The sequence below is a fragment of the Oryzias melastigma genome, linkage group LG19, assembly GCF_002922805.2.
Source record: "Oryzias melastigma strain HK-1 linkage group LG19, ASM292280v2, whole genome shotgun sequence".
Lineage (NCBI taxonomy): Eukaryota > Metazoa > Chordata > Actinopteri > Beloniformes > Adrianichthyidae > Oryzias > Oryzias melastigma.
In genome coordinates, this window is record NC_050530.1 from 12,609,669 (window position 1) to 12,636,903 (window position 27,235).

The 27,235-nt window shown below is 38.6% G+C and overlaps 1 protein-coding gene across 1 annotated transcript in view; it reads right to left on the reverse strand.

The window, feature by feature from the left end:
* Positions 1-27,235, reverse strand: part of LOC112154517 (disintegrin and metalloproteinase domain-containing protein 12) — a 106,732-nt gene that overhangs the window by 43,137 nt on the left and 36,360 nt on the right. Inside the window, exon 4 of the mRNA XM_024285519.2 lies at positions 4,104-4,182. Coding sequence (XP_024141287.1) covers positions 4,104-4,182 — 79 coding nt within the window. The remainder of the gene's footprint in view (positions 1-4,103; positions 4,183-27,235) is intronic.

Consider the following 27,235-nt stretch of genomic DNA (forward strand, 5'->3'; position numbering starts at 1 on the left):
ATTTCCCTTGGGGCCACTGAAGGCAGAGTCTGGCTCAGGCTGGGCTGTATGGGGTTCCATTTGTGCCAAAAGTATGTTTTTGCGTCCACTGTCTATATCTTTGGTAAATTTTCTGTCTTAAGCTTAAAGCAAGCCGTAACATCACAAAGCAAATACAAAGCTATCATCAAAGAAGCGTGGACATGCAGAAGGTATTGTTTAGTAGACTTTGAACTTTGGTATTACGGCAGGGGCCGCAAAATATCGACTTGGGGGCCGCAAATGGCTCGCGGGGCACCAGTTTGAAACCCTATCATATCTGGTATCTATGTGTCTATATATCAGTCAGTCTATGATTTATATTTGTTGATTGTTTAGCTTAACAAATCTGGAACTTCTAGGACAAAAAGGCATGCTCAAAAACCGTATCAGTTTGTTGTTAAATTATAATTGTTTCAACATGTTTTTATGATTACAGGTATTAATGCAGCAAAGGGCGTACATGTTTTGATTAAGCTATTCAGAAAAGAATGTGGGGTCATGCAGCAACGTTTAATGTTTTTTTCTAAGTCTTTAGGTATTTTTGCAGCTCAAGAAAGACGGAAATTGGAAGATAGGGTGGAGTGCAAAATCCATCTTGTTGTGTTGCCTCTACTGCACACCCAACGCCGTGAAGGCTGTAATCTAATTAGACACTTTTTAGAAGTGCAATGAAAAAGAACAATCCATTACTGCAAAAGACAGCACGGAACTCTGCATGAAATATGAAATTATACTTTATTGGGGAGAAACAGGGCTAGATTTAGTGCATGGAGCTAATGCTATAACCTCATGATTCATTGATGTGATCATGACTGTGATGCATCGATATGAAGGATATGAATAGACCTTTTGTTTCCATAGTTTCAGCAGAAATGAGAGACAAAAGTGCTTATGTGTTCAAATCAGGGGTGCTGAAGATTAATAACTAAAACCCAGGTTATCATGGGAGGTAACGCCAGGCGCTAACATGACACTGTTGTTCTATATTCTCCAAGTTAAGTATCTAATATCCATGGAGTTGATTTATATTCCTAGGAGGCAGCTTTTGTTATAACACAAGACACGTCTTTATTAAGATCTATGTGAACTTGGTGAGACAAGGAGAGGGTGTTACACAAGAACAGAGGGAAGGCTGACTCATGCTGAAGTTGCTTCCAGCAGTGTCTTGCGGTGGACTGAACTGAATCTGCGAGATCCCTTGTCCAGATCACTATATCAGTCTCCTCCCTGTCGTCAGGGCAAATAAATGATCCTACGGATGAGTCTCAAAAGGTCTGGCTGTTGCCAGTAAAAAGATTCTCCCATGAAGCCTTCGAAGTGGTCATGACGGAGGAATGAAAGCAAAAAGAGATGGTTGAAGGATCTAATGTAAAAAATAACGTAAAAACTTTAACACGGAGCCTTTTGTACGTGGGAATTCTAATTTTTCAGACTGTCTATGAATTAACATCATTGCCTTTTATTTTAGGATTAAAACTCATCCATGAAAGCTCCTTATGCAGGACAAACCAACACATATGACACTTTTGATGTTTTCATGCTCATGAAATTTGCTTTTTCTGATGAATGAGCCCTCACAAGTGACCCTGCTTTTGTCTATTTTAGGTGTGGGCATTAAAGATGAGCATTAATCTATTTTTTTCCAGCTTTAAGACAGTTGAAAATAATGATTTTTTAAAGGAAACATTTTACATTAAATTGGGTTTTAGACAAATTATTAAAAAAATTCCTTGAAATAAATACAGAGGAAGCTTCAAGGCATAGAAAACAGTTAACGACATTAAACCATAACACATCTCTTTGTTCCACTGAAATGCAATTGCAGTTTTTCCTCCGAAGCTCTAAATAAATGTGTGTTAAGTAAAAGGATATTTATGTGTCTGTGGATGATATTCTCAAAGAACCACATTAATTAAAGGCTGAACATATTTTGCTGGGATATGCCCGACTGCATTTGATTAATATGAGCATTAATTACCTTATTGCAGCAGAAAAGCTGTGTTCAAATTGCTTTACAAATGCAGTGCTTCATGCATGAGCCATTTCACGGTCATCAAATTATAAACCAATTCTCAAGTCAACTGTCAGCAAGACCCAAAAGATGCAGGAGAAGTTTGGAAAGGGAATCTACTAGAAACCAGTAACCCTTGCACAATCATATGAAACGTAAAACCATAGTTTACTAAAGACTAGGATCTTAGAGGCATAAAAAGTTAAGCAATAATGGTTTTCAAATCCAATTTCAGCCTTCCTATATTGATGTCAGTTTTTGAGCCCAATGAAATTGACACCTTTTGCTTGCCATACAAGTGTGTCTTGCAGTTCCCTTACGGAACGCCATGAAAATAGAATGTACCAATGTAAATTACGAAAAACATGTCATGTACTGGTGATGGGGTTAGTGCCCTAACGCCACACTCCCATCATTAGTAAGGTGCAAGTACTCTCTCCTTACTATAGTATAAAAATGATATGCAAGTGCTCATAGGAAACCTATATGATGCCCACATAAACTATTCTCTGAACGTCTAATTTCCTCATTTCTAACAGTCAGCCTAAAAGCAAGGAGCACACACAGGGCATGAACAGCACTAATTACCTCTTTATGAAGGATTATGGGGGTTGTAAAAATGAAAAATAACTACAACACGCCTATTTTTCACCACTTTCACCCTTACTAAGCTTCATTGTGTAGTCTACGGCCTTGATATTTTGTGCGGGCCACCTCCATGCCTGCACAAGTTTGCTCATTTTTTTAGCTGCAACAGTCTGTATCCAACCATAAGGCCGGTTGGGACTATGGCTTTATGTGTGCAGGTTAGGGCTGCCATAATTGGTTGATTAGTCGCAACTATGTCAAGAATTAAAATAGTTGACGACTAATTTAATTGTTGATTTGTTGGGAAAAAAATGTATTGTTTTCAAGGCAGTTTGTACACTAGTTTACTAGAAATACTCATTCAGAGTTGAGGGTGGGACTGTTAGCATGGAGTTAGTCTATCCCACTTCCCATCATCCACCAGTTTACATACTCTCTTGCTAGCTTACAGCCTCTCACAACCCCAACCTAACATTACTGGTGCACCAAAAATGGAAACCAATACTGAAGCTACAGTATTGGACGCCAGCTCTGACAAGGAAAACAAGACGTACATGATTCTACTGATCTGCAGGTGGGTGCATTAGAAAGGGGCGGAGCAAGGAGCTAAAAGTAGTTTTTATGGAATAAAAACACTTTTTTTCAAATGACTTTTTTCTCATCTGCTCGTGATTCAGTATGATTTGAATAAAACATACTCAGAAATGCATTTTTTAAAAATATACATCCACCCTCATGACATAAAAAAACAAAATTTTGATGGAATGGATCTTAATGGTTATTTTTTTATGTATTTTCATTTTCATCAAAAGTAAAGCTATATTAAAACAACACCAAAGTTGTTCTGTGTCAAACTGGGCAGTCCTTTCAACCATCTTAACTTAAAGGCCCCTCTATGTGCTTTAGTCCACATCAATCTTGATTTGCAGGCATTGATGATGAAAAATACCCACCAGATCAACTATCTCCTCCGATATTTCTTAAATAAACAGGCTATTTCAATTTACACAGCCCAAAGTTTATAAATCAAATAAATGTTTCATGGTCTGCGTGGCTTCTGAAGTGCACTTATATGTTCACTAATTTATTATTTTCGTGCAGGCCTGCATAACAAACCATTTTTGGGGATGGTTTTAAGCTTATCTATTATAAAAGACCTGCGTTATTCCAGAAAACTCAGTCTATTCTCTGACCTCTGTCCACATTTATTACATCAAATATGAATCTGCTTACTAAATATGGAGCCACTCACCTGCAAAGCCTTCTTTATGAACAACTCTAGGTGCATCAAAAGTGAGTGTGACCACAATCTATTGATTTAACTTTACTTCATCACTCAGCCTAATATTAGCACAGTGACGTCAAGCGTGTCAGAGGAAGAGCGTGGCAGAGGGCCGGCAGTCGGAGCAGAGGCCTGGGAGCGATGCGGGACACAGAAAAGTCCAGATCCAGAAATCAGAGAGGGAAATAAAAGTAAACATACCGTGAAGTTGGGAGTTCCCGTGACCGCACTGCCATCCTCCAGGTAATGAGTTTCTGTATAGTTACTCGCAAACAGCCCCCTATAAAGCATAAGCAGAGACAACAAATGCGGGTGAGTGACCCCCCAAAGGGCTTCACGAAAAGACAAAAATCGATCAGAACGTCTTGAGACGTTTCACCGCTGCATAAACCCGGACAGATGATAAACAGTCTGACAGGATTTGACTCTTAACCCCGCTTTAGGAAAGCATAAATTAAAAAAAGCATCTAGAGGCGTGTAGAAAGAAATCAGTTTTAAAAACAAACAGGTGCTCTGAAGTTTTCTATTAAACTGCCATGACAAAGCATCCAGAATCAATCAATAACTCATTCCGAGATACAACTTAGCGGTAATTAGCTCAGATTCTGCAGTCGATAGCAAGTAATGAAAAGTATGGACATAACACTGAATTAATCAATTTTGGTCACAAATGGGAATAAATAACACAATACTCTATGTCACTGTATTATTAGGCCATTAGAACCATTCAAACATAAGTAAAAGACTTGTTAAAAATATGCAGATGGACATGTATTGCTGGAGGGATTATATTGATTTTTTATTTTTAATAAAAATGACTTATAATACTTATCTCACTGGACTCCCCAAACATGTTTGAATATGTTCAATAACAACTATTAAATTTTATGAAGGCAAACGTAACTTTTTTTCATGAATTGCTTTTTCCTTTCATCAAACAGCCAGATGGAGTGGGAGGTCTTTGATTGAACAGACCTGAGATGTTTATCTGTTTGGCCACGCCCACAACAATGAGCTGATGATAAAATATGGGGTACAAAATCTATTTGCTGGTGTGATTGTTTTTTTTTTCAGCCTTGTAGCTGCATTGGTTATCATATAGATGACTGCACCACTTCAAAGCATCCAGCTTCATACACCCAGCAGCTCAGACACAATGATGAGGACTTGGGAGAGTGAAACAAACACAGATGGGTCTGTCTTTTGTAAGTAAACAGTCATGCAGTTTATCCTGCAGAATAAAGAACCCCTCCCCACTGGTTTGAACTCAAATCGATGCCGTGATTCAGCCCGAGCCAATACAGTAGATGATGGTTGGACTTCTTTTATTGGTTTATTTTTAGGTTGTGGCAAATGCCAGGTTGTTTTGAGCTTAAACACAACACAGGCTGTCACGTATTTCACATGTTGGCTTTGGATGGCTGTGCTTTGGCATATTGAGAGAATGCACCATAGCCAGGAAACGGCATGGTACACTACTCTGTGCCCGAGCAAAGAACCACAAATAGCCAACCAGTTAGACTGTGGGTCAAACAGGTTTTGATGTTACTGAAGATCTTTACAGTTAGTGAATAAAATGACAGGAGTTTATGGCACAAATGGAACCCCATACGGTCCAACTTGAGTTTGAGAACCCTGACCTACATTGTTTTTAATTGTTGTCCATATAAATTTGGCTAGTTTTGGCAGAAACATCGATGATTGTTCTTTGGTGTGTTTCCCCGACAGATAAGATCTTGCCTGTTTCCTATTGAGATTATTAACAGCATAATTTATGCAGACTTATTAAAATAAAACTGTTGCAGTGAAATAGAAACCGTATTTTCTGTACTATAGTACGTACAAGATTATAAGGCGCACAATTAATGTATGGTCCTCTTTCGTACTAATATCATATATAAGGTTCACCGAACTCTAAGAGATTAAGACATTAAGCAAGAGAAATTGGTCAGAGATAAGTCAGTCTGTCAGAGTTTAACTGTGTTCACAGTAACTCTATAACTTGTTTGTAACACGCTACATGTTAGCCACTTTAGCCGCATTAGCCACATTAGTGTATTTACAATACCTGTAGCTTCCAACATTGATTGCAACACTACAAAAACAAATTGATACCACTAAAACAAAAGCTATTGTGACTATGCTAACTCCTAACCTTATTATAGTAACATATGAGGCGTACTGGATTATAAGGCGCACTATCATTTTTTGAAAATAAAACTTTTACGTTTGCCTTACAGAAAAAAATGGGAGCCCAACTCCAGGATTAGGTAGTACAATGTGAGCATCTGCGTTTGTGTTCAGTATTTATATGAGCAAGTTCAAGTCCTCGGTGTGGTCACGCCTGGTACGCACACACAGGACATGTTCAGGGTTTCTCTCCAGGACATCGGCAGATGGTTAGCTGGTGCTAATCCGCTGCAGAGGTACAAACAGCTGGATTCTCTTACTGACCTCACCGCTGACGAACCAGCTGGGAGTTTCAGCTGTAACAACCCAGGCAGGGGGGTATTTTGTTTGGGAGCTGTCAGCATGAGACACAATGTTTTCCTGCCTTCCAGTCCTCCGCGGAGCCAAAAAGCTGGTAATAATCACCGCATCAAAGCAAGGCCAAAGAGTAGAGAGAGCCAAATAAAATGATGTGTTTCTTCAGACTAAATTGAATCTGCACTCTGGGCTGGACACACAAACTCAACATCTGCCCGTGACAGACAATCCAGCAGGGTGAGGGTTTCTGCTTCACGGCTTGCATGTATGAGTGCAGACATGGAAGGAGAGGATCCTGACGGCCATGTGTCCTCCATATGTTGCTGTTTTTAGGACTCTGAATTACCATCATCAGAATCTCCTTCAGTTTCTGTCAATGTGGATAAATGTTGACATTGTAAATAGTAATCAATCTTTATCACATAGAACAGGTTTGAGGACATTATTTGTAAGAATTTATATACTATAAAAATGAAAAAGAGGAGATGAATTCACTAAATGTGACCAAAAGAATTACGTCTTATATTCTTCGCACAGGATTTTCTCATTAGAAATTAACCCATTTTTCTATGTTCATGTATTAGAACTATTTTCTTTTTGCACCTCTAAAGTCCTTGTTGGTGGTCCAAAATAAACACATTTTGACAGTAAATATTTCATTAATATATATTCTTATCTTGATAAAATCAAAAAAGGTAAAGGCTGCATATTTATACAGTGCTTTAATAATTTGCTTTAACCCTTCCGCTCTCTTTGGGGTCCAGTTGTCTCCAACCACATATTGATATGTGATTTCTTCCATGACAAAAGTGGACAGGATTTTATGTCTGTCATGGACATTAGTGAAACTCAAAAATCAAAGATAAAAAAAAGTTCAGCGCACTGTCTTGGGGGGTCCAGATGACCCCACTTTTAATGTAAACAAACTAAGGAGAGCGGAAGGGTTAAGCACCAAAGCGCTTTTTGTTGCATTCACACCGGTCGTCTAAGGTGCATTCAAGAACGCATTCTATGCATTTTCATGAAGACGTATCCAGCCAGTGGTGGGACACTTTGACACATGGCTGCACAGAGTAGGAGCCGAACCTGCGATCTTCCAATCAGAGGTCGACCGCTCTACCTGCTTGTGTGGTGGCTATGCCCCTTTACTAGTGATGTAACTTTAGGTACAAAGGTGAATTGAATCCATCCATTTATCCATAGAACCTGTTAAATCCCTTTTGGGGTCACCAGGTTGCTGGAGCCAACCCAGCTACTGTTGGGCGAAGGTGAGGTACAACCTGAACCAGTTGCCACGCTGCTGCAGGGCCACACATACTCACATCCACACCTAGAGGCCCTTTAGAGTCAATAACTGACCTATGAAGCATGTTTTTAGACTGAGGAAGGAAGCCAGAGGGGAACATGCAAACTCCACACAGAAGCTTCAAGCTTTGAAGGAAAACAACATTCAGTGCTACAGTCCACAAGCCACTTCCCCCCAACATGGCAGCAGCATCTTCCCTGTTGATCAATCAGCCAGGAGTTAATGATGCAGTGGGAAAGGGCGGGGTCGCGCCCTCCTATTTGAAATGCATTACTCACAAGATGAGCGTCCAGCCGTTCTCTGTGTGACTGACAGGGATTCTGCAATTAGTGCAGCAGGACCGGTGTCAAAGAGCACGCACCCCAACATTTAAGCAAGCACAGAGCTGCAGATGCGGCACAACGGGGGGTAAATATGCTTCCACTGCGTGAACCCGCTTTTAAGCACAGAACACAGACGGCTCTGCTATAACCTCTGTCCAGCCACTGCCTGCAATTTTGTTTGTCATGTTTTCGTCTTGACGTTCCCAAAAGAAAGTCTGCGAGGTGACTTTGGAGTTACATTTTCCTTTCAGTGGACTTGACAGCGCTGACAGAAAAACAATAAAGCCACATACCGCTGATCACAAATGCCAGCGACTGGGTGTCGCTTCAGTTCCTCCTGCACTGACTTTGATTTTTCTTGTTTCGGCTTCTGTCAAACCTCGTCAACCTCATTGTCTCATCTTTAAAGATGCAAAAACAGAGACAGAGAAAAGTAACCCATTTCCTTGCAATGCAAATAAGGGTTTGGATTCTGCTTATAATAAACATTTGTGTTATTTTTTTAAATAAAATTGACACTTTTTAATATTATGATTATTTACACAGTTTTTTTCAGGTTTTGTGTCTAATTGTGTATAGGAGTAGGGGCGGAGCTACAGGGGGGCAGGAAAAAAGTTTGCCTTCCTAACTTTTAAGTCATTTTTAGGGTCATTATTGACAACAATGAAGAAATGATCGATACAAGCTTCTATAAACATTGCAAAAATAACCATTAAAATAATAATAACCTTAAATTAACAAACTTGTGTTCATTCTACACCTTATCAGTCCCAACTCATCATATTTGGATGGATGATTCGGGGCCCCTTCGAGTCACTTTTTGAGGTTTTAGGTGCTTAGAACTCGTATTTTGACGTGCTGGTTGTTTGTTTGCTTTTTTTAGGCACATTAACAAAACAAACAACAAACAAAAAAAAAGGTTCCTGTATACAAAGATAAAATTCATGTGCACGGAGTTGTATTCAAATACATAAAAAGTAAAACTAAAAAGAGTCAGTATTAAGCAAGATATACATTTGGAACTAAAACACAAATACTTTTAACAATTGTGGCGATATACAGTCCAGTAAATTTTAAGAAAGGTTCCCATTTCTTTATAAACAGATCCTCTCCGTGGTGCAGTCGAAAAGTCAGATAGTCCAGAGAGATATAGTTCAGCTCTCATTTCTGCCATTGGGATTTGAAAGGAATCTCCTCAGATCTCCAGTTCAAAAGACAAAACTTTCTAGGGCTGTTCGTTTATTGACATGCTGGCTGATGGGTCCGAAATATTTGGGACGTGGTACCAGATGTTGAACTGGTACTGGTTTAGGGTACCTGTACCAGGTTAGGGTTCCGGTCTGCGTCCTGATACCAGTTCAGTACCGGAACTGGCTCACGTCCTAAGGGTTGGGGACCGCTGGTTAGCATATGGATGGAGGACTGGATTGATAAAATCGATTAATCGATTTGTATTGATTTAAACTTAACAGATCTATAATTGATTCATAAAAATATAATTTTATTTAGCACATAAAGCTAAAGTCTTCTAGCTTGATGCTAATGTTCAATGGAATTTCCCACAGGACGGCTAATGCTAACGCTCGGTCGACATAAACATACATTGCTGACTAAATTAACATTTTTATAAACTCACAGGTATGAATTTTCCAAACTCTTTCAGGAAATATATTTTTAAAGTAACCATTTGTGGTCTCAAACACCGTTTTTAGCTCATACTGTCTTCTTCTGGAATAAGGTGTAATGCTATAGTGCGATCGCCACCTAGTGGCCAAACTGAAACCCCGTCCAGTAGAGGCAGAACAATGTTTACAATGTTAATGATCTGATCATTTTTGCTAGATCTTCTCCTTTAGAGAATCCATGTAACACTGTATGTTATTAACATTCTCATTATTTCACTAATACATTTTACAGTATATAAACTGTATGAGATTAATATAAATATATTCAAAACATATGTGAGATTATTAATGTAAATATAAACAAATGCGTCTAAATGTGTAAACTCAAAATTGAACTGAATTGAGAGGATCAAAAGAATTAAAAAAAAATTGAATCCATTCAGTTTCTTGTGAATCGAATTGTTTCTGGTAATTGTTATTAATACCTGGCCCTATTGGGGACCCCTGATTTAATAGGAACAGCCAGCGCATTAAAAAAACGACAAGTTGGGGACACCCAAAATGTCAAAAAGTGGCGCGGAGGGGGTCCAAACCATACGTCCATATATGACGAGTTGGGGGTGAGAATGCGTTTGTCTTCTGCCCCCTTCCCACTCCCATATTACATTTTCTTGCTCCGCCACTGACTAGGACCAACTGTAATCCCAGGCAAAAGAAAACTGCTTGGGACAGTTTTAATTAAACCTTTATGAACAGGAAAAAAAGGAAACTGTTGCTTCAGGACACAATAGGGCACAAAATGTACACAAGAGCAAAGTGAAGCTTCAAATCTGTGCCATAATGGAACTTCTCGATTACAAATGACTTTTCAAACTAAAGCCCCACGGGACTTTCCTGCTCTTCACGGGATTAAAAGTCGCTCCGCTCTGAGAATAATTGAGGAAAGAAAAAATTTACATTTCAGGCAATAGCTTAAAAGTACAACTTGAGGTTTTTTTTTTTGGTGAGTTTGAACATCCTTAACTGACTTGCTTTGACAATGATACCACTACACTCACTTAAGGCTGGAGAACATGCTGGATCAGTGTGCAGCAGTTTAGCAGTCACTCTCTGATATGTCTCATTAAACTCAGACACCCTAATAAGGAACAAATCCTGTGGCTAAGTGTGATAAATGAGAAGCCAAGGCTTCCAAGTGCCAATAGCACCCTTTCACTTGATGTGTAATTGAAAGTTACTCAGAGCAGATGTCAAGATAAATATATGAAACACACTAAGTTACTATCAAGGAAAAATAATTCTTGTAAAAGTTTGGAGCTTCAAGTGTTTCACTAAAAATGGACCTGCCTACCTGGTTTAGTGTGCACTAAAGAAATAAAGGTGGGCAATAGATAGCATTAATTCTAAAGAAAAAAAAAATCACTTATTACTGTTAGAAATGATTCTTTTTCAGAAGCCTGGAAAAAAATGGCCACTCTTGATCTGTCTGACATCAGGCAGAGCTGCAGGCTGGTGCCAAGTAGAGCAAAGAAGCAGAATTCCCCCTACTTACCCTGAGCTCAGCACAACTCCCAGCCCACATGAAGCATAACATCAACAGAACTTCCAGTGCTGCAGAGCCAATGGTTCTTGTAATAGGAAGCGCAGTGTTCACAGTGCACAGAGGGAAAGGCTGGATTGGGTTTTGAGCGGCTTGTTATCAATGCTAAAACTCATTCTATGGACTTAAGATGGTCAAGACAAAAAGTTATACAGACAATTATTACATTGGTGTCACGTGTGGATTGATGTTGCTGTGCCAAGATGTCCCCCTGTGAGATCAATCAGATGTCATCTCTGAGTAATGGCTAAATGATGGATTACTTCACAAGTTTTCAATTACAGAGATGAGAGGATGAGAACCTCCTTAAAAAATGATTACAAAATAAAAGCGTAAAAGCAGATTTTTACAAACCATTTGCTGAAAACAACAGAACTATTTTAATTTGGATAATAAAAAAATAGAAAATACTGTTAATTTATTACTTTTTCTAGCCAAATTTTATTTATATAACGCAGAGTGATATCTTTCTTTTTTTTGTTTTATTAGAGAATTTTATCAACTTTACGACACCCTGAAAATATCCATTCCACCGAAGCATGATGAGCTGTTAAATTTCTCCTGCTTAATTTTTCCAACAATATATATATACACATTTTCCATTTGTTGAATTATGATTCTTATTCTCATGTCCCTTTCTTTCTTTAAAGTTTTTGCTGTGTTTTGGATGCACCTACGTTCTGTAAACGTGGTTATTTTCAATAAAGTTCAATACGTTCTTTCCCAAAAGAAAATCCGCTAAAAACAATATTTTTCTGACAGGACGAATGCAAACAATTATGCAACATACTTTTTTTATATAACAATGAAAAACTGCTGGATCCTACGCAAATCTGTTGATTAAGAAATTCAGTATAAAGTTGTTTTACTGCACAAGATTTGTATATATAAAGGGGAACAAAAGAAAGAATGCAAATTATCTTATTTTAAATTGAATTATAATGATCTGATAAAAACAACCTTTATCAAATCTAAGTTTCAAACATAAACTTTATTTTGAGTCTTTTTCGTTAATTTAAATAAATGTAACCGTTGTTTATCTTTCAATTTCTTGCGTTAAAAAATAAATCTGTGCTTAATTTTGGACAGGGGCGGAGCTTTAACAGAGCAGGAGAGGCACCACTAGAATTTTGTTGTAAATTAGGAGAAAAGTTGAAGGCCATTTAAAAAAATAAAAGGGATCAAAAATATGTAGTTCAAAATGTTTTATTATTGACCGCTCAGTCATTTCCGGTTGCAGCAGTGGGCTATTGTTAATGTAGAAATAGTATTTGGACTTTAAAATATGTTTTTTGGAGCAACCAAGAGTCACTATAAACGATGTTAGGAGTATTGTTCCTTTTTCTAGTAAAGTACTTCAAAATGAAAATGCCAAAAGGATTTAAATTGTATTTGTTGTTCTACATAGCAAACTTCAAAAGGTAACTTGCTAAGGCTGATGTTAAAATAAACCAATACTAGGTAAAGTGCACCATTCACTCAAAAATTGGAAAGAAGTGCACCCCTGTAGTCCCCCCTGATTTTAAATTATAACAATTGACCTTGCAAGGAAGAAAAGAAGTTACAGGTCCAGCAATGAGGTTCAGGTGTTGCACAGAGGCTGCATTCAGAGTCGATAATGGATTTTACAGTTAGTTTTAGGGGGAGCGTTCAATAACCTCTGGGGGTATTTAAGGTCCACGAGATCAATAAGTACAAAACAAGTGCAAATTACTGCAAAAAGGTGACTGAATCAAATGCGTGAGTGGCATTCAGAAATTGTCAGTTCAAGTTATTGACGGGAACATGAAGGAAGTTTTAATAAAAAGAAATGTGCCTTGAAGATTGAAAAAAGGCAATTTCAGAGTGAAGTGTATCTTTGCAAAAGCAAACAATGACGGCACAGGTGGGAATAGTACAGAGGAAATGGGATGTCAGTTTAAAGCGTTGGAATAAAAAAATAAATAAAACACCTACAGTACATAACAGTTACAAAATGACTTTTTGAACATTTCTGATTAATGTTCTGCAAAATTAAATAACATTTAGAAATGAGCTTGAATAGCAGAAAATGTCCTTGTAACAATTCCTGAACAGTTTTGTTACATGTATTAGATCATTTAAGAGAAATTGGTCGTTTAGCTAAAGTCCATTGGACAAATCCAACAAGACCTGGCTGTTGACTTCAATGTCCAGAACCAGAGGTACCACCATATCACTTGAAAAAAAACTTTATTTAAACTTGAGACCCTCACAGTGATGGTTTTTCCTCTTTAAGACTTTGATAACAGTTTTTTTTTCTACAATTCGGAACATTTTTGGGTTACGGTTAAGATTAGAGTAAATTGTATAATTTTTGCTTCTGGCCGATGATGTCAGACTTTATCTTATCTGCAGCCAGGTCCCTCGCAATAAATCAGTTCCATGTGTTGTCTTGAACATTTTACAACAACTTGAACCTTAAAGAACATCACAGCAAGCCTAGATCAGTTGAAGCAAAATCACAATGTGAAAAATAGGCATTTTAAAACAGACTGTGCTTTAGTTTAGTCAGCTTTTGTGTGTGTTTTAAAAGGAAACTTTGCAGATCTAGGACACGCTGCTGTTTTTTATATGTCAAGACACAAAAGACATGCACACCTGTGCATGTGTGCACCTGTGAACATGGAATAAAAATTAGATCTTCGAGTTTATTTTAAGAAAAAACAAATGCTGGGTTTACTCTTTTAAGTGTACGTATATTTGGTTCACACTGGGTCTTGGAATAAGGTAAAAGTCATCTCAGAGGAGCAACATCACATGTTCTGTTGTGTTTATTCAGCCAAAATAAAGCCTGAAAAATGAAGCTTTTCTGTGATTCAAGATGTTCTACTGCCAAACACAGAAATGATTTGAAATAACAGTCTCTGGGTGGTGTTTTCAAAGACATTTTTCTGCAGGAATTCTGGTCCACTTTTTTCATTTTGTGGATCTTTGTGTGTGTTTTGTCAACATTTTAACAGAGCTGAGAATTGGATTTTGACTGGGTCAAACTGCAAAAGTCAAAATGATCACTCCCTTCACTGGAGAGGACAAACAACTCTACCTTAGTTTGTTCTTTACTGAAAAACATGTATTCACAAGTTTTATGTATTTTTTCAAACTTTGCTGGGGTTTTTCAGGAGATTTTTTCCTGATAAAATATAAATGTATGTGCCTTTCCTATCTGTTCACAAAATACCATTCAATGATAAAACTGAGGCTCTTTTTTATGGATTCCCTGCATAGTAAAAATCCACTCCGATCATCTTTTGAGTTAAGAGTTCAAAATAAATTCAACTTCAACTTGTGGCCCGGCAAGCAAATTTTCGGAGCCACAAAGGCAATCATTTTCAAACTGCATTTTTATGTCTGCTACTGATTCACAAAAAATTAATTAAAGAAATACATTTTTAAACTCAATTTTCTTTACATATGTCTACCGTCCTCCGTGAGATAAAATGATTTAAAATCAACTTTAACTTGTTTGGATGTATATTTTTGATCCCAACCTAATGGAAGGGATCGTAACACTTTATCCCCCCAATCCCGGACGAACCCCCACTTATGTTAAGATCCCAACCTAATGGAAGGGATCGTAACACTTTATCCCCCCAATCCCGGATGAGCCCCCACTGTTAGGATCCCAACTTAAGAATGAGATCATAACACTTTATCCCCCAATCCCGGACGAGCCCCCAGTGATGTTACAATCCCAACCTAAGGAGAGGAATCGTAACTATTGATCCCCCCAATCCCGGACCATCCTCAAATTATGTTACAATTCCAACCCAAGCAATGGGATCGTAACACTCGATCACCCCAATCCCGGACAAGCCCCCACTTATGTTTTGATCCCAAACAAATGCAAAGGATCGTAACACTTGATCCACCCCAATCCCGGACGAGACCCACTTATCTCACGACCCCAGCCCAAGGGAAAAGAAGGTGTGGCATAAAAATAAGAAAGAGTGCAGCTTTAGCTAGTCTTTAGTCACAAGGAAAAACAACAGGATTGTCTCAAAGAAAAACAAAGGAGTTTAACAAATAGCGAGTTTAGCAGGTTGTAAATTAACATCACATAAACAAAAATAATCTCTCCACACAAGAGTCACAAAAGGAGACCCAACAGGTAACAAAAGAGTTTAACAAACAAGCTGTCAACAAGGTCTTTGACACAAAAGCCTCACAACGTGAGCTCCCAAACCAAAGCCCACAACAAAGACGACTGATGCTTAATGTTGGAGTTCTTCACTAAGGGCAAGCTGATCACCAGAAAGGGTGTTACAAAAACTGACAACTTTGCTGGGAAAGACAACTCTTTTAGACAGGCGTGGATCCTCCATCATAGGGGTCCACTTGAGAGATCGCTGGCCGGGAGCAGCTCCGATTGTGGACCATCTGCAAATATCTCTGGACGGCAAACAGTCACCACCCACCCGGGAGCCAGGGGGTATATAAAAAACGGGCCATTCTGCACTTCTACATTCATGACCACGCCAACAATTTCCAAATATCAGGCGGCGACATAAAATCTTGTAGATTATGCTGACGCCCCCCCAACGCCCAGTGGCAGTTGTATTCGTCACCACAGCATTAGCAGAGCAATCCATTTGGATTTATTGGGAAAATATTAAAAGTCTGTGCAAAAAATATATCTTTTACAGTTGTCTAGATAAAAAAAAATCCTGACGTGTAAATATTTTAAGCAAAAATGTATCTTTAATGTAACTTTACTGTTAAACAAAGCCAAAAGAAAACAATATTTTACACATGTAACCATACTAAGGATATTACACACGCAGGAGAACAAAGTGTCCCAAATAACATTGTGAAAGATGAGTTCCAGTTGGAAAGTCTCCTGTTTTTTCTCCTTGTTTCCTCCGCCATCGCTACATGTATGCAAAAATCACATCTGGCTCTCATATGTTGTACCTCAGCAGCATACGTGTATACGCACAAACCAAATGGTTTCCTGGACAACAATCAGCCTCAATATATTGGCTACAAACTAAAAAGTCCCAGTCTGACCCATTATCAACCTAAAAGGGTGTTTGATTTCTTCAGAAATGATCCCCTAAGACTTTCAGGGGCAATTAAAGGCAGCTGATCTGCAGAGTTGAAACCAAGTTTAGGATTTTAGGTCAAACAAACATAAAAAAAACTTAAATAGTATAACGACAAAAAAAAAAAAAAAACACTGGTAGCAGATTGGTCCATATGGGAGTCTATTTTTTTCTCCTTTCTCTCTGGCATGGTCTGCTGACATCGTTATTTGAAACTAATTATGCCAGGTGCCAAAGCAGTAGTTTATCCAATCGCCTTTATTGCTGTGGATCACTAGAGGGGAGATCCTTCATCCTGTTTCCAACTCCGTTATACCCCGAAGGCATCTGCTCCTCCCGGGAAAGGAGCGTGCTTCTGCTCCGGCTCTTCATCTCCCTCAGGAAGGGCTTTGGTTGTGTGTCTGAGTGCGGGGGTGTGGGAGAGATGGAGAAAGGGAAAGTGAGTTTCTGCTTGTGTGCATGCGCTGGTAGCTCAGACTGATTTATGTACGTCTGTTTGGCATTGTGCGTGTGCGCTCGTACCGGCTCGTTTTGCACAGAGCAAGCTCAAGGCTTACAGATGAGGATTTGCATTCTGCTCTTTCAACACTTTGAGCGAAAACACGACATCCTCTGTCTGCTTTCCCAAATTCTGTCAACTGCACACTGGAAAGAAAGAGGAATCGGTTACAGAACTTTTGATGTGCTGCAAGTATTTCCACTCTCTGAACCAAGATGTTTTTTTTTCCTGGACATCCCGCCTTTCTTTTTAGGACAAAAAAAAAGGCAGGAAATGTTTGTGATGGAGGACCATAAGACGTCAATAAATAGAACATGACAGAACCCAGGCTGGGACACAACTAAAACCTGAAACTAGGAGGGGACCAAAGCTGACAACGGGGACAACCATGGACTTAAATACTGAGGGATAATTACCAAACAGAAAGCAGCTGTGAGGACTGAAAATTGAAAGCAGGTGTGCTGGTGGTACAGCAGGAAAAACCAGGAAACCACCAAACACAAACCTGAACACTAAACAGAACTAAAACAACACTAGGAACAAGCCCAACCCTTTAAATATAAAAGGAACCAAGAAAAAAAGATGACTTGGCTTCTATTGTCAAGGTGCTCTAATAAACCCAAATATATGTGAATTCCCTCACTACTCCTGAAACCCTTATGTAGTGCGTGACTATCTAGTGTCCAAGATTTTGATGCAATTCGAACACATGCTTCCTACTTTTTCTCTGTTTTTAAAAAACTGAATATGAAGTCACCAATTTGCAGAAGTAAAAACCCAATAAATATGAACATTTTACAAAGACTATTTATAAATCCACTGTGTTTGAAGATGAAAAAATGGTTAATTGATTAAAAAAAAAAAGTTTTTCAAATAAAACTTTCAAACGCAATGCATTGTGGTCTATATTTGCTTATCTAGTGAGCATTGATGGATACTAGCTTTTTAGCAGAGATTCCTGGGGAATATCTAGGACCTTAGATTTAGAAATTGTATATTCAGACAACCCTACGAAATAATGAATGTCCTTTATGGTGCACTAATTTTTTTAACCAATTTCATGTATTATTTGTAATCTTGTCCTGGGTGTACCTCGCATTATCCAACAGTACCGAGACGCCCTGGCAACTCCACAACCACAAAAGGGATATAGATGGATGGACGGATATGTAATCTTTTCTAATCCCTTATTACTTAATTCTTATGACTTTATATGTGCATGCTCATGAATAAAAACACATTCCATCTCTGTTGAAAAGAATAAATAATTTATTCACACGTGTACTTGATGTCTCACAACTGAATTATTGACTCCATGTTTAACCCTTGTGCTTTTCTAGACACGTTGGGAGTGGGGTCATCTGGAGCCCACAACGCGCTGAACGTTTTTTTCCAATGATTTTTGACATTCACTTGTGTCCATGGTAGACATGTATGCGAGTCAAGGCAGGTGAGTGAATACTTTTTGGTAATATAGTGTATCCAAATAGAGATGTAAGTAAAAGCCTGGGGCAAGATTCATACATGACCTTTTGGGTCAGTTTTTGAAGTTTTGGGTGTCCTCTATAGTTGTTGGCTCTTGACGTGCTGGCGGTTCGTAAAATCAAAGGTCAGCAACCTTCAGGACGTGGTACTGGATGCAGTACCAGATGCGCACTGGTCCTTGGGATGCGTCCAGTACTGGTACCCTGACCTAAACCTGGTACTGGTTCGCGTCCAGTTCGCATCCGGTTCGCGCCCGGTACCGCATCTGGTCTGGTTAGGGTACCGGTACTGGGTTTAGGTACCTGTGCTACGTGTCATGGAACTGGACCGATTCTAGTTCGTGGGTTGGGGACCTTTGGTTTAATGGGAACACCCAAAACGTCAAAAACTGATGCGGAGGGTCCTTACTAAACGTTAATATGTGACGACTCAGGAGGGAGAATGTGTAGGTAGGTAAATGTATCGGGTAGCAACAGCCCCGTGTGAACATCATGTGCTAAAAGGGCATGCTTACTGTATACGCATGACACATAGCCAGTATGAACGTAGAATTGCAACCAAAGCTGCTTTTCTCTGTTACATTAATTGCGTGTAGGGTTGAAGAGTTTCAGTAGTGAAAAGAAATTAAAGCTTAAGATCCAGGGTTAGATGTACTGGTCCATGCAACTCATAGAATGGTTGTTTCTCTGACCAATGTAACCAGTATGTGTCAAAACTAAACTTAGAAATTCTATTTTAAACAAAACACAAGTGTTATTTTGAAAGAGATCATATTGACAGCGTAGTACTGTCCCATTTTACACTGACTTCTGCAAGATTTGATCAGTATTTCACTCTCTGCTGACAAGTGGAACAAATTCAAAAAACACAGTTGCTTCACCCATCGTGTGGTTGGATTTTTCACCACCGTTATTTTCCTTTGACTTTTTTGATTGTTACTTAACCAGGAACAGGACTTGGGTGCTGTGGGTGGAGGGAAGGAGAGGTCAGGTTAATTTAACCACTTTGAGTAAATCCATTACTTCAAATGTGTTGCAGAGGGAACTGGCCAAAGACAAACTGAAAGGTCATGTATCAAGTGCACATTCACCACAATCTCATGTTTAAACTTCCAAACAGCAAGGGAACTTCAAACAATCAAGGCTATCGTTCCTTTCACGAGAACAGAATCTCAATTAATTAAGCAGGTCGGAACTTGTTCGCCTCGATCTTTCACCGCCCGATTTTCCTGCCTTGCATTCCCTCAGTGAAATCTAACAATTAGGAGCTGAATACCAATGTGCTTCTGCCTCTTCATGTCTTTTAACCCCTTGATTGTTTCAGTAAGTTGGGTTTTTTCATACTAGTATAAAGTATTAATTAAAGTATTAATAGGGGACTTGCAAAGCAAACAGGTTTTTGTTCATTGAAGAGACAGATCAAAGCTGTAAGATTGGAGATAGGGGAAAGAATCACAAAAAATCCCCAACTTAATTATTTGAGAAATGAATCTCTGACGTGAGCAAGGTCAGAATCAGTGTGTGTGGTCTCTGAGGGGAAACAGCAGCGTCATGTTTCCAGAGGATTAGAAAATATGGACGCGCAACTAAACCACAAGCAAGGAATACTAAGCATTTCTGTTGATAAAAATCTCCCTAAAGTGACTCAAACACAGCACACTGGTGACCTTAAAGGTCTGATGAGGGAACAGACAGCCATGTACTAGTATTATTGTTCTAGTAATAGGTTTTTTGAATGGCCCGTAACAAAGGTAAATGGCCTGAAGTGAAACAGGACATTAAAGTATATGCAGCGTTTAACTATGTAAGTCTCATGCATTTATTCATTCACATTCTGCGCCTTCGCTGCTTATTCTACAAATGCAGCATTTTCTTTTTCACACAACAGTGAATGCATCTTGGTGCCTGCATTTTTTTGAAGATAAGGATTACGGAGGATGTCAACAAAATTTAATTAGAGTTGAACAAGGTTGAAGTGAAAACCGGCCTGCCAATATGTGTTCAGGCAAAGTTTCTCGGCGTACAAACCATTTTTTTTTCAAGAGATCTACCTATATAATATATTATATATATACAGTGGGACTAAAACTAATAAGTCCGCCACCAATTGTGCAAGTTCTCCATCTTAAAAAGATGAGAGAGGCGTGACATTTTCATCATAGGTATACATCAACTATGAGAGACAAAATGAGAAAAAAAATCCCGAAAATCACATTGTTTGATTTTTAAGGAATTTATTTGTAAGCTGTGGTGTAAAATAAGTATTTGGTCAATAACAAAAGTTCAAGTCAATACTTTGTTATTTACCCAGGACCTTGAAATGCTTCTTATGAAGCCGCTCCTTCATGACCTGAGCAGTGCGTTTGGGATTGTTCTCATGCTGAAAGACCCAGTCACGTTTCATCTTCAGTCCCTTTGATGATGGATGGAAGTTTTCATTCTAAATCTGGCCATACATGGCCCCATTCATTCTTTCCTTTACATGGTTCAGTTGTCCTGGTCCCTTTGCTGAAAAATAGCCCCAAACCATAATGTTTCTACCCCTTTGCTTTACAGTAGGTATGGTGTTCTTTGGATGTAACTCAGCATTCTTTCTCCTCCAAACAGTAGAGTTCTAACCAAAAAGTTATATTTTAGTGTCATCTAACCATAAGAAGATCTCCCATTCCTCTTCTAGATCATCCAAATGCTCTCTAGCAAACTTTAGACGGGCCATGTTCTGGCTTTAGTAGAGGGTTCGAGTCCTTGACAGCGTAGTGTGATGGTAGCCTTTGTTACTTTGGTCCCAGCTCTCTGCAGGTCTTTCACTAGGTTCCCCAATGTGGTTCTAGGATTTTTGTTCACTGTTCTTGTGATCATTTTGACCCCACAGGGTGGGATCTTGCAGGGAGATCCAGATGGAGGAAGGTATAGGTCAACAATTTTGTTTCTGGTGTCAGACAGCTCTTTGGTCGTGGCTATAGTGAAGCTTGGAGTGTGACTGTTTGAGGTTGTGGACAGGTGTATTTAATATAGATAACGAGTTCAAACAGGTGTCATTAGCTGCGTTTCCATTACACTTTTGCGCAAAACTTTATCGAAATTTCTAGAATTTCGATAAAACACTGTTTCGAAAAAACAGCGTTTCCATTAAACCATGATTATGCAAAAAACTCGAAGTAATTCCCGCGATAAGTCATTAAAAAAAACATGGCGACAGATATAAACCCTATTTTGATGTGCAGTAGATTCATTCACATTTCTGCCACGGCAGAAATATCTTTATAGATTAAAAATCTTTATAGATTGTTGCATTTCGGTGCTGCTTTGAATCAAGTATGAACGTTATTTCTTTATCACGAATTAAATTAAAAAAATAGCTCCTCTCCTCGTAACTCCAAACATACCGCGCCATCTCTTTGACCAGCTTTTCCTGCTTCCTGTCCGAAACGTCATATCCGGTTAATGGTCACGTGACTCGTTTGTTTCGAAAAAAGTGTTTCCATTACAGTTTTTCGAAAAACTACTGTTTCGATACGGCCCAAATACCACCTCCTCTAAGCGCAAAAACTTTATTTCGAAAAAGGCGAGTTTTTTCGAAATTGTGGTGTTTCCATTAGGAGAATTTAATATCGAAATTCCGTTTTTCGAAATTTCAGAGTTAATGGAAACGCGACTATTAATACAGGTAAAGAGTGGAGGACAGAGGATCCTCTTAGAGAAGAAGTTACAGGTCTGTGAGAGACAGAAATCTTACTTGTTTGTAGGCGACCAAATACTTATTTACCACAATCTGTGAAGAAATTCTTTAAAAACAGACAATGTGAGTTTCTGGATTTTTTTTTTCCTAATTTTGTCTGGTATAGTTGAGGTATACTTATGAAAATAACAGGCCTCTCTCATCTTATTAAGTGGGAGAACTTGCACAATTGGTGGCTGACTACATACTTTTTTGCCCCACTGTAGATGAAACCAAGTGTTTCATGTGTCAGAATAGAGCTTAGAATTTCAATATTATTTTCAATATATATCTTCTATTTTTAAACATGAAAAAATTGATTGTTTGGCTTGTCATCTTCATTTTTTCATGCCCTTTCATGATTCTATGAAATGTGACATACAGTCGCCTTGCCGCTCAGAGAATTTATGCGCATATCTTTCCCGTCTAACTTATGTTCATATGGTAAACCATCTCTACCAAAAAAGGCTTATGGGTAAAATTCAACATATGTTCTGTAAGGGCTTTTAACCGTTTGACCACATCTGTCAGCAAAATATATATCCTGTTTTCTATCCTGTGTCCCTTCAACTGTCTCCTTGTGACCTCTTTGCTCTCCTACTTCATAATATTAGAGAAAAGTGTGTCATGGAGTCATGCTTTGATTCCTCTGTGTGTCCCAGAGCAATCCACTGCCTCTTTATCAAACACCGGCGGCTGCTATTGTTGTTGGCAGCTCCCTCCTGTCCTCAGTGCAGGAGGGATTAGGTGAGACTGACTGAAGAGGAGGACAGGGGCCAACCATAAGAGACCCCGCCGTGTCCTACACCCCTGAAGAGGAGTCCAAATAGCAAAAAAAAAACGAAAGGCTGCCGTCTCATCCTGTCTGATAAAGTCGAAAACGTTGCCCCATGCCTTCTTTAACTCCCTCTGTGCCCATTTCACCAATGTGTGCTGTCAGGGTAAAGCTCCCGATGACAAGTGGGATGTGAAACCAAAAGCATCTGCTTTCTACATGACATACCGAGGTCCCTAACTATCCCTGCACCGTTGCCTTTCATCAGTTATCTTAGCTCGGTGATTAACGATCGTCTGCAGCCTGAACTCTTGCGCAGGTTTTCCTGTGACTCTTGCGACTAAAAAGCCGGCTGATGCAAAGTGGATTTACCAGGTGAGGAGTTCCCGGCACAGATATCCGAGTTCGTATCCATCGAACCCCATTATTCGGGAAATTCGCTTCGGCAAGAACGCTGCTCTGTTTGAGCGTGTGTCAGAAGGGGAAGGCATCTCCTGTGTCACCTGAAAAAAAACAGACTCCCCCCGTACGGCAGACTGACTGATGACCGCATGTGGTTTCTCTGCTCAGTCAGTGACCCTGCACACAGCCAACGCAGGTCATAGGAGTGTCAGTGGACTGTGAGAAAGGAGAGAACAGGATGGAGGACGAGTCGAGTAAGCATTTCCTCCCTACCGACGTCTCAGACGGATCTGTCCGGCTGTCGGAGGGAGGATGGAAGCCAGGAACCGCAAACGTAGACTGATTATCTTCATGGTCAGCAGCAACACAGGTCAAAAACTTTGGCTGCTTTTTGTTTATTCCTTTTGGCACAGCAGAGCCTTGAGAAAATGGGACTTCACTTGAATTTATGAAGAGTGTTTGCCTAAAGAGGTGAAAGGGAAAGACTGTGAGCCAGAGGAGAACATCAGCAGAGAGACCATAAAAAGTCAAAGATTGAGAGCCTTTGTTAACTGCAACTCAAACAAACTTCACTACCACAAAATGTTCAATAATTTTTAACGAGGCTATATTCATATATTGCAAATCATGAATCTTTTTCGACATTCATAGATATTTCTGATGGTTAATATTTATGTGACTGATCGTCTCTTATACCTCACACTCTGTTTATTGAGCACAAAACCTATTTCTTATTCCCCAAAGACAGACAAATCAAATATGTGAAGACTCCACTTTCATAGCTGTATTTTAGTGGGAGTCCCCCAAGCTGATCTTTTTCTGTTATTTTCCTCATTTTCACTCACACTCAAAGTGGTAATATATCAGAGATTTCAGGTTACAGCTGCACATGTCCAAAAAACATTTTCTCTACAGCTATAAAAAATGGATTTGTTCAGGTTTTTGAGAGAAGCTAGAATTTTTGAGTACATGGTAACAAAATGAGATGGGAACTTTACTGGAATGGTTTAATTTTTCTAATACAAAAGGAATTTTATAATCAATGCAAAATAATTCCTGGTGACAGATGCATAGGTTATAGGTCACAGTATTCTGGATTTGTTCAAATTACATTATAGAATGGAAACAAACTTTGTTGATCCAAAAGGGGAAAATACCTTGTTACTATAGCTCTATTAAAAGCAGCAAAAATATCACAAAAATACACTTAAAATTAATAACAACCAGTAATATGCACAACTTTTACTTAATTATATTATACTATAGATACCATGAATCGATTAACAAAATTAATCTGATTAATCACACATTTGTGTTGCGATTAATCGCAATTAATCACTATATTTTACAAGTTAAATTTTATATGACAATGTGCACATTTTAAACAAAAACAGGCCAGAGAGAAAACAATCTTCCTTCATTTTTATTGTCTGAAATGTTTAAACTTATAAAGTGCTAACTCAGATATCCCAACGTGAAAACGGGGTGCACTGCGTTTCAAATAGTCCCAATTTTTGTGAAAAAAACAAAAAATAACAAAAATAAAAATAAAATAAAACAAAAATAATACTCTGATGAATATTTATTTCTTTTGTAAGAGACCATGGTACAAGTTGGATGATGCCCAACGAAGTGTGCATTATCAGATTATAACGCAAGCTGTGGAGGAATGATTGTCCAACGCGAAAAGGAAGATGGTTGCTTAACGAAGTGTAATTAATTTGCGTTAAGAAAACTATTATATATTATAAAAATATTAACGTTTTTTTTTATTTTTTATTAAAAAAATAACGTTGACACCCCTTCTTGAAACACATGTTTAGGTGCTATTATATAGAAATTTTTATTGGAATTGGTCACTTGAACGCGCATTGCCAAGGGCGATGTGAACATAGCTTGAGATGATTGTCCGCAATGGATTCCAGTTCTGTAACTTCCTCCTCTCACCCACCACGATCACATATTCTAGTGGACAATCCAGAACAGAACTGGATCTCTGCACTAGTTCCTCCTTCCTGTTCTAGTCAGTGCTTCCACCCCCCTAGCAACACACTCAGTAGAAGGGGGCAGATGCAACAACAACTCCTTAAGAGTCTTGCAAACTCTCTCCGATGTCTTCTCCTGCGGTATTGTGTTGTTGCCAAGCGACAACGGTTGATTGGGTAAACGATGAACCCGCAGACCACTTCAGACCCAGAGAGTGGTGGGAAATAGTCTAAAAAGGAGAAGCAGGAACACAAAAACTTGTCCATCAAAAACAAGCTAACACGGAGCTCTGGTAACTAGCAGTCTACCGTGAAAGTGTCTTTTTCAACATTCAGGATACATTTTTTTGTCATTAACGTTCTATAAAAGTTAGGAGTGAGCTACTCTGGCTATACTATGTAAAAAATTGATTTATGTTCTTTTAAATGTTAGACATCAGTTTGAAAATTAGGTATAAGCCCCTTTATACCTAATACCACTGTATCAGAATAGGGTACAAATGGACCAAAATAACTCCAAAGTCTTGCGAGTCATTTCCAAGATCAAACAAGAGAGCTTGTAATAGATGAGTCACAGAAAACATGAAGAACAGAGGAGGAGGAGGCGGAGGCTTCGTTTCCCCCGTTCGCTGCCTTCCATCATGCAAAAATGACTACATGTTCCTCCAGCTCTGAGCACTACTTAGCCGCCCTCAGGCGACCTTCCCTGGAAACCTTTGATGGGCTGGCGGGCCCTTTTTGTTGCAAAGACACAGGCCTGGAAAACCTGCTCCATGTCTGTTAACTCAATGCATGTAAGCAAAACACCATCAAGGAAAAAGATCAGAGGAATATCATTTATGAACATGATTATGTGAAATAAAAAAAAAATAAAAAAAATAAAGCACATCTTTGCAGCTAGCTTTGACACAGAACCTCTAATTTCAGGGGTCTCCTTCGGGTCCGTAGGGAAGATGGTAGTGCTTCCATGTAGATTTCATTTGGCCACAGTGTACTAAGCAGTAATGGGGGTTAGGGATGGAGAAATACTTCTACCAGCTGGAGTCAGAAGACCCCTGAGGTGTGATGGAAAAAAGATCCATTTTAGTGCTCCAAAGGTCTTTAAGATACACTTTCTTCTGCACTTTCTTCTAGTTCTGAATCTATCAGCTCAAAAAAATAAGGTTTTACTATTTTCAAGTCAGCCTGCACAACTGAGCTTTATAAATGGATAAAAGGGATGTTTGGCTTCAGCTGTCCTTTCGGTTGTCTGAAAGTTACTCTACAATTCAATACAAGCTCTACAAACAAAAAGGGATACTTTCATTTATAACACCTCATTAATCCATTGAAGAAAAAAGGAATTGTCACTTATCCTAAAAACGATCCTAAAATATCTGTCAAATCCTGCAATCATGGGTTTAAACTAAGCTTTATTCAACTAAAAGCTGTATGTAATTTGAATTTTACAAGATATATGCATAGTGTGAACTCCTGCACTTATTATTAATCTTTTTTTTGCTGATTGAAGTAGTAGAAAAAGATTAGATAAAAATGTGTTTAAATCATTGATGCATGCCTTAAAACGGCCAATTTTTGGAGAATAAAAAGATGTATCATGTTATAGCATTAAAAAAATTATAATTAATGAAATTTCTGAGAAATAAGTAAAATGTAAATGTTGTTATTGGTTGCTTTAAGAAATATTTAAAGGATTGAACATAAGGTTTCAAGTCCAATTGAAAAAAAATTACACAATAAATAAATAAAAAAAATGTTTATTTATTCATGCAGTTTTTCCTCCATCCAAAAAATGAACAAACTACTCCAAGATGCCAATATTAAAAGCAGAACACAGAGTCCTGCTTATTAATTACAGCTCTAAACCAAAAACTAATTTGAGCCTCTTGTGAAAGTAATTCAAAAGAATCTAACTCCTTCCAAAAAAATTTTTTTTTTGAAGGAAGCAGTTAAAAGTTGCAGGCTATGGACAAGATGAGCTCATTTTGAAAGCTTGTCTTTGAAACTAATGAATCTCAATATATCATAGCTCTGCAGCCTCAAGGCTTCAGCTAAGCTTCAGTACA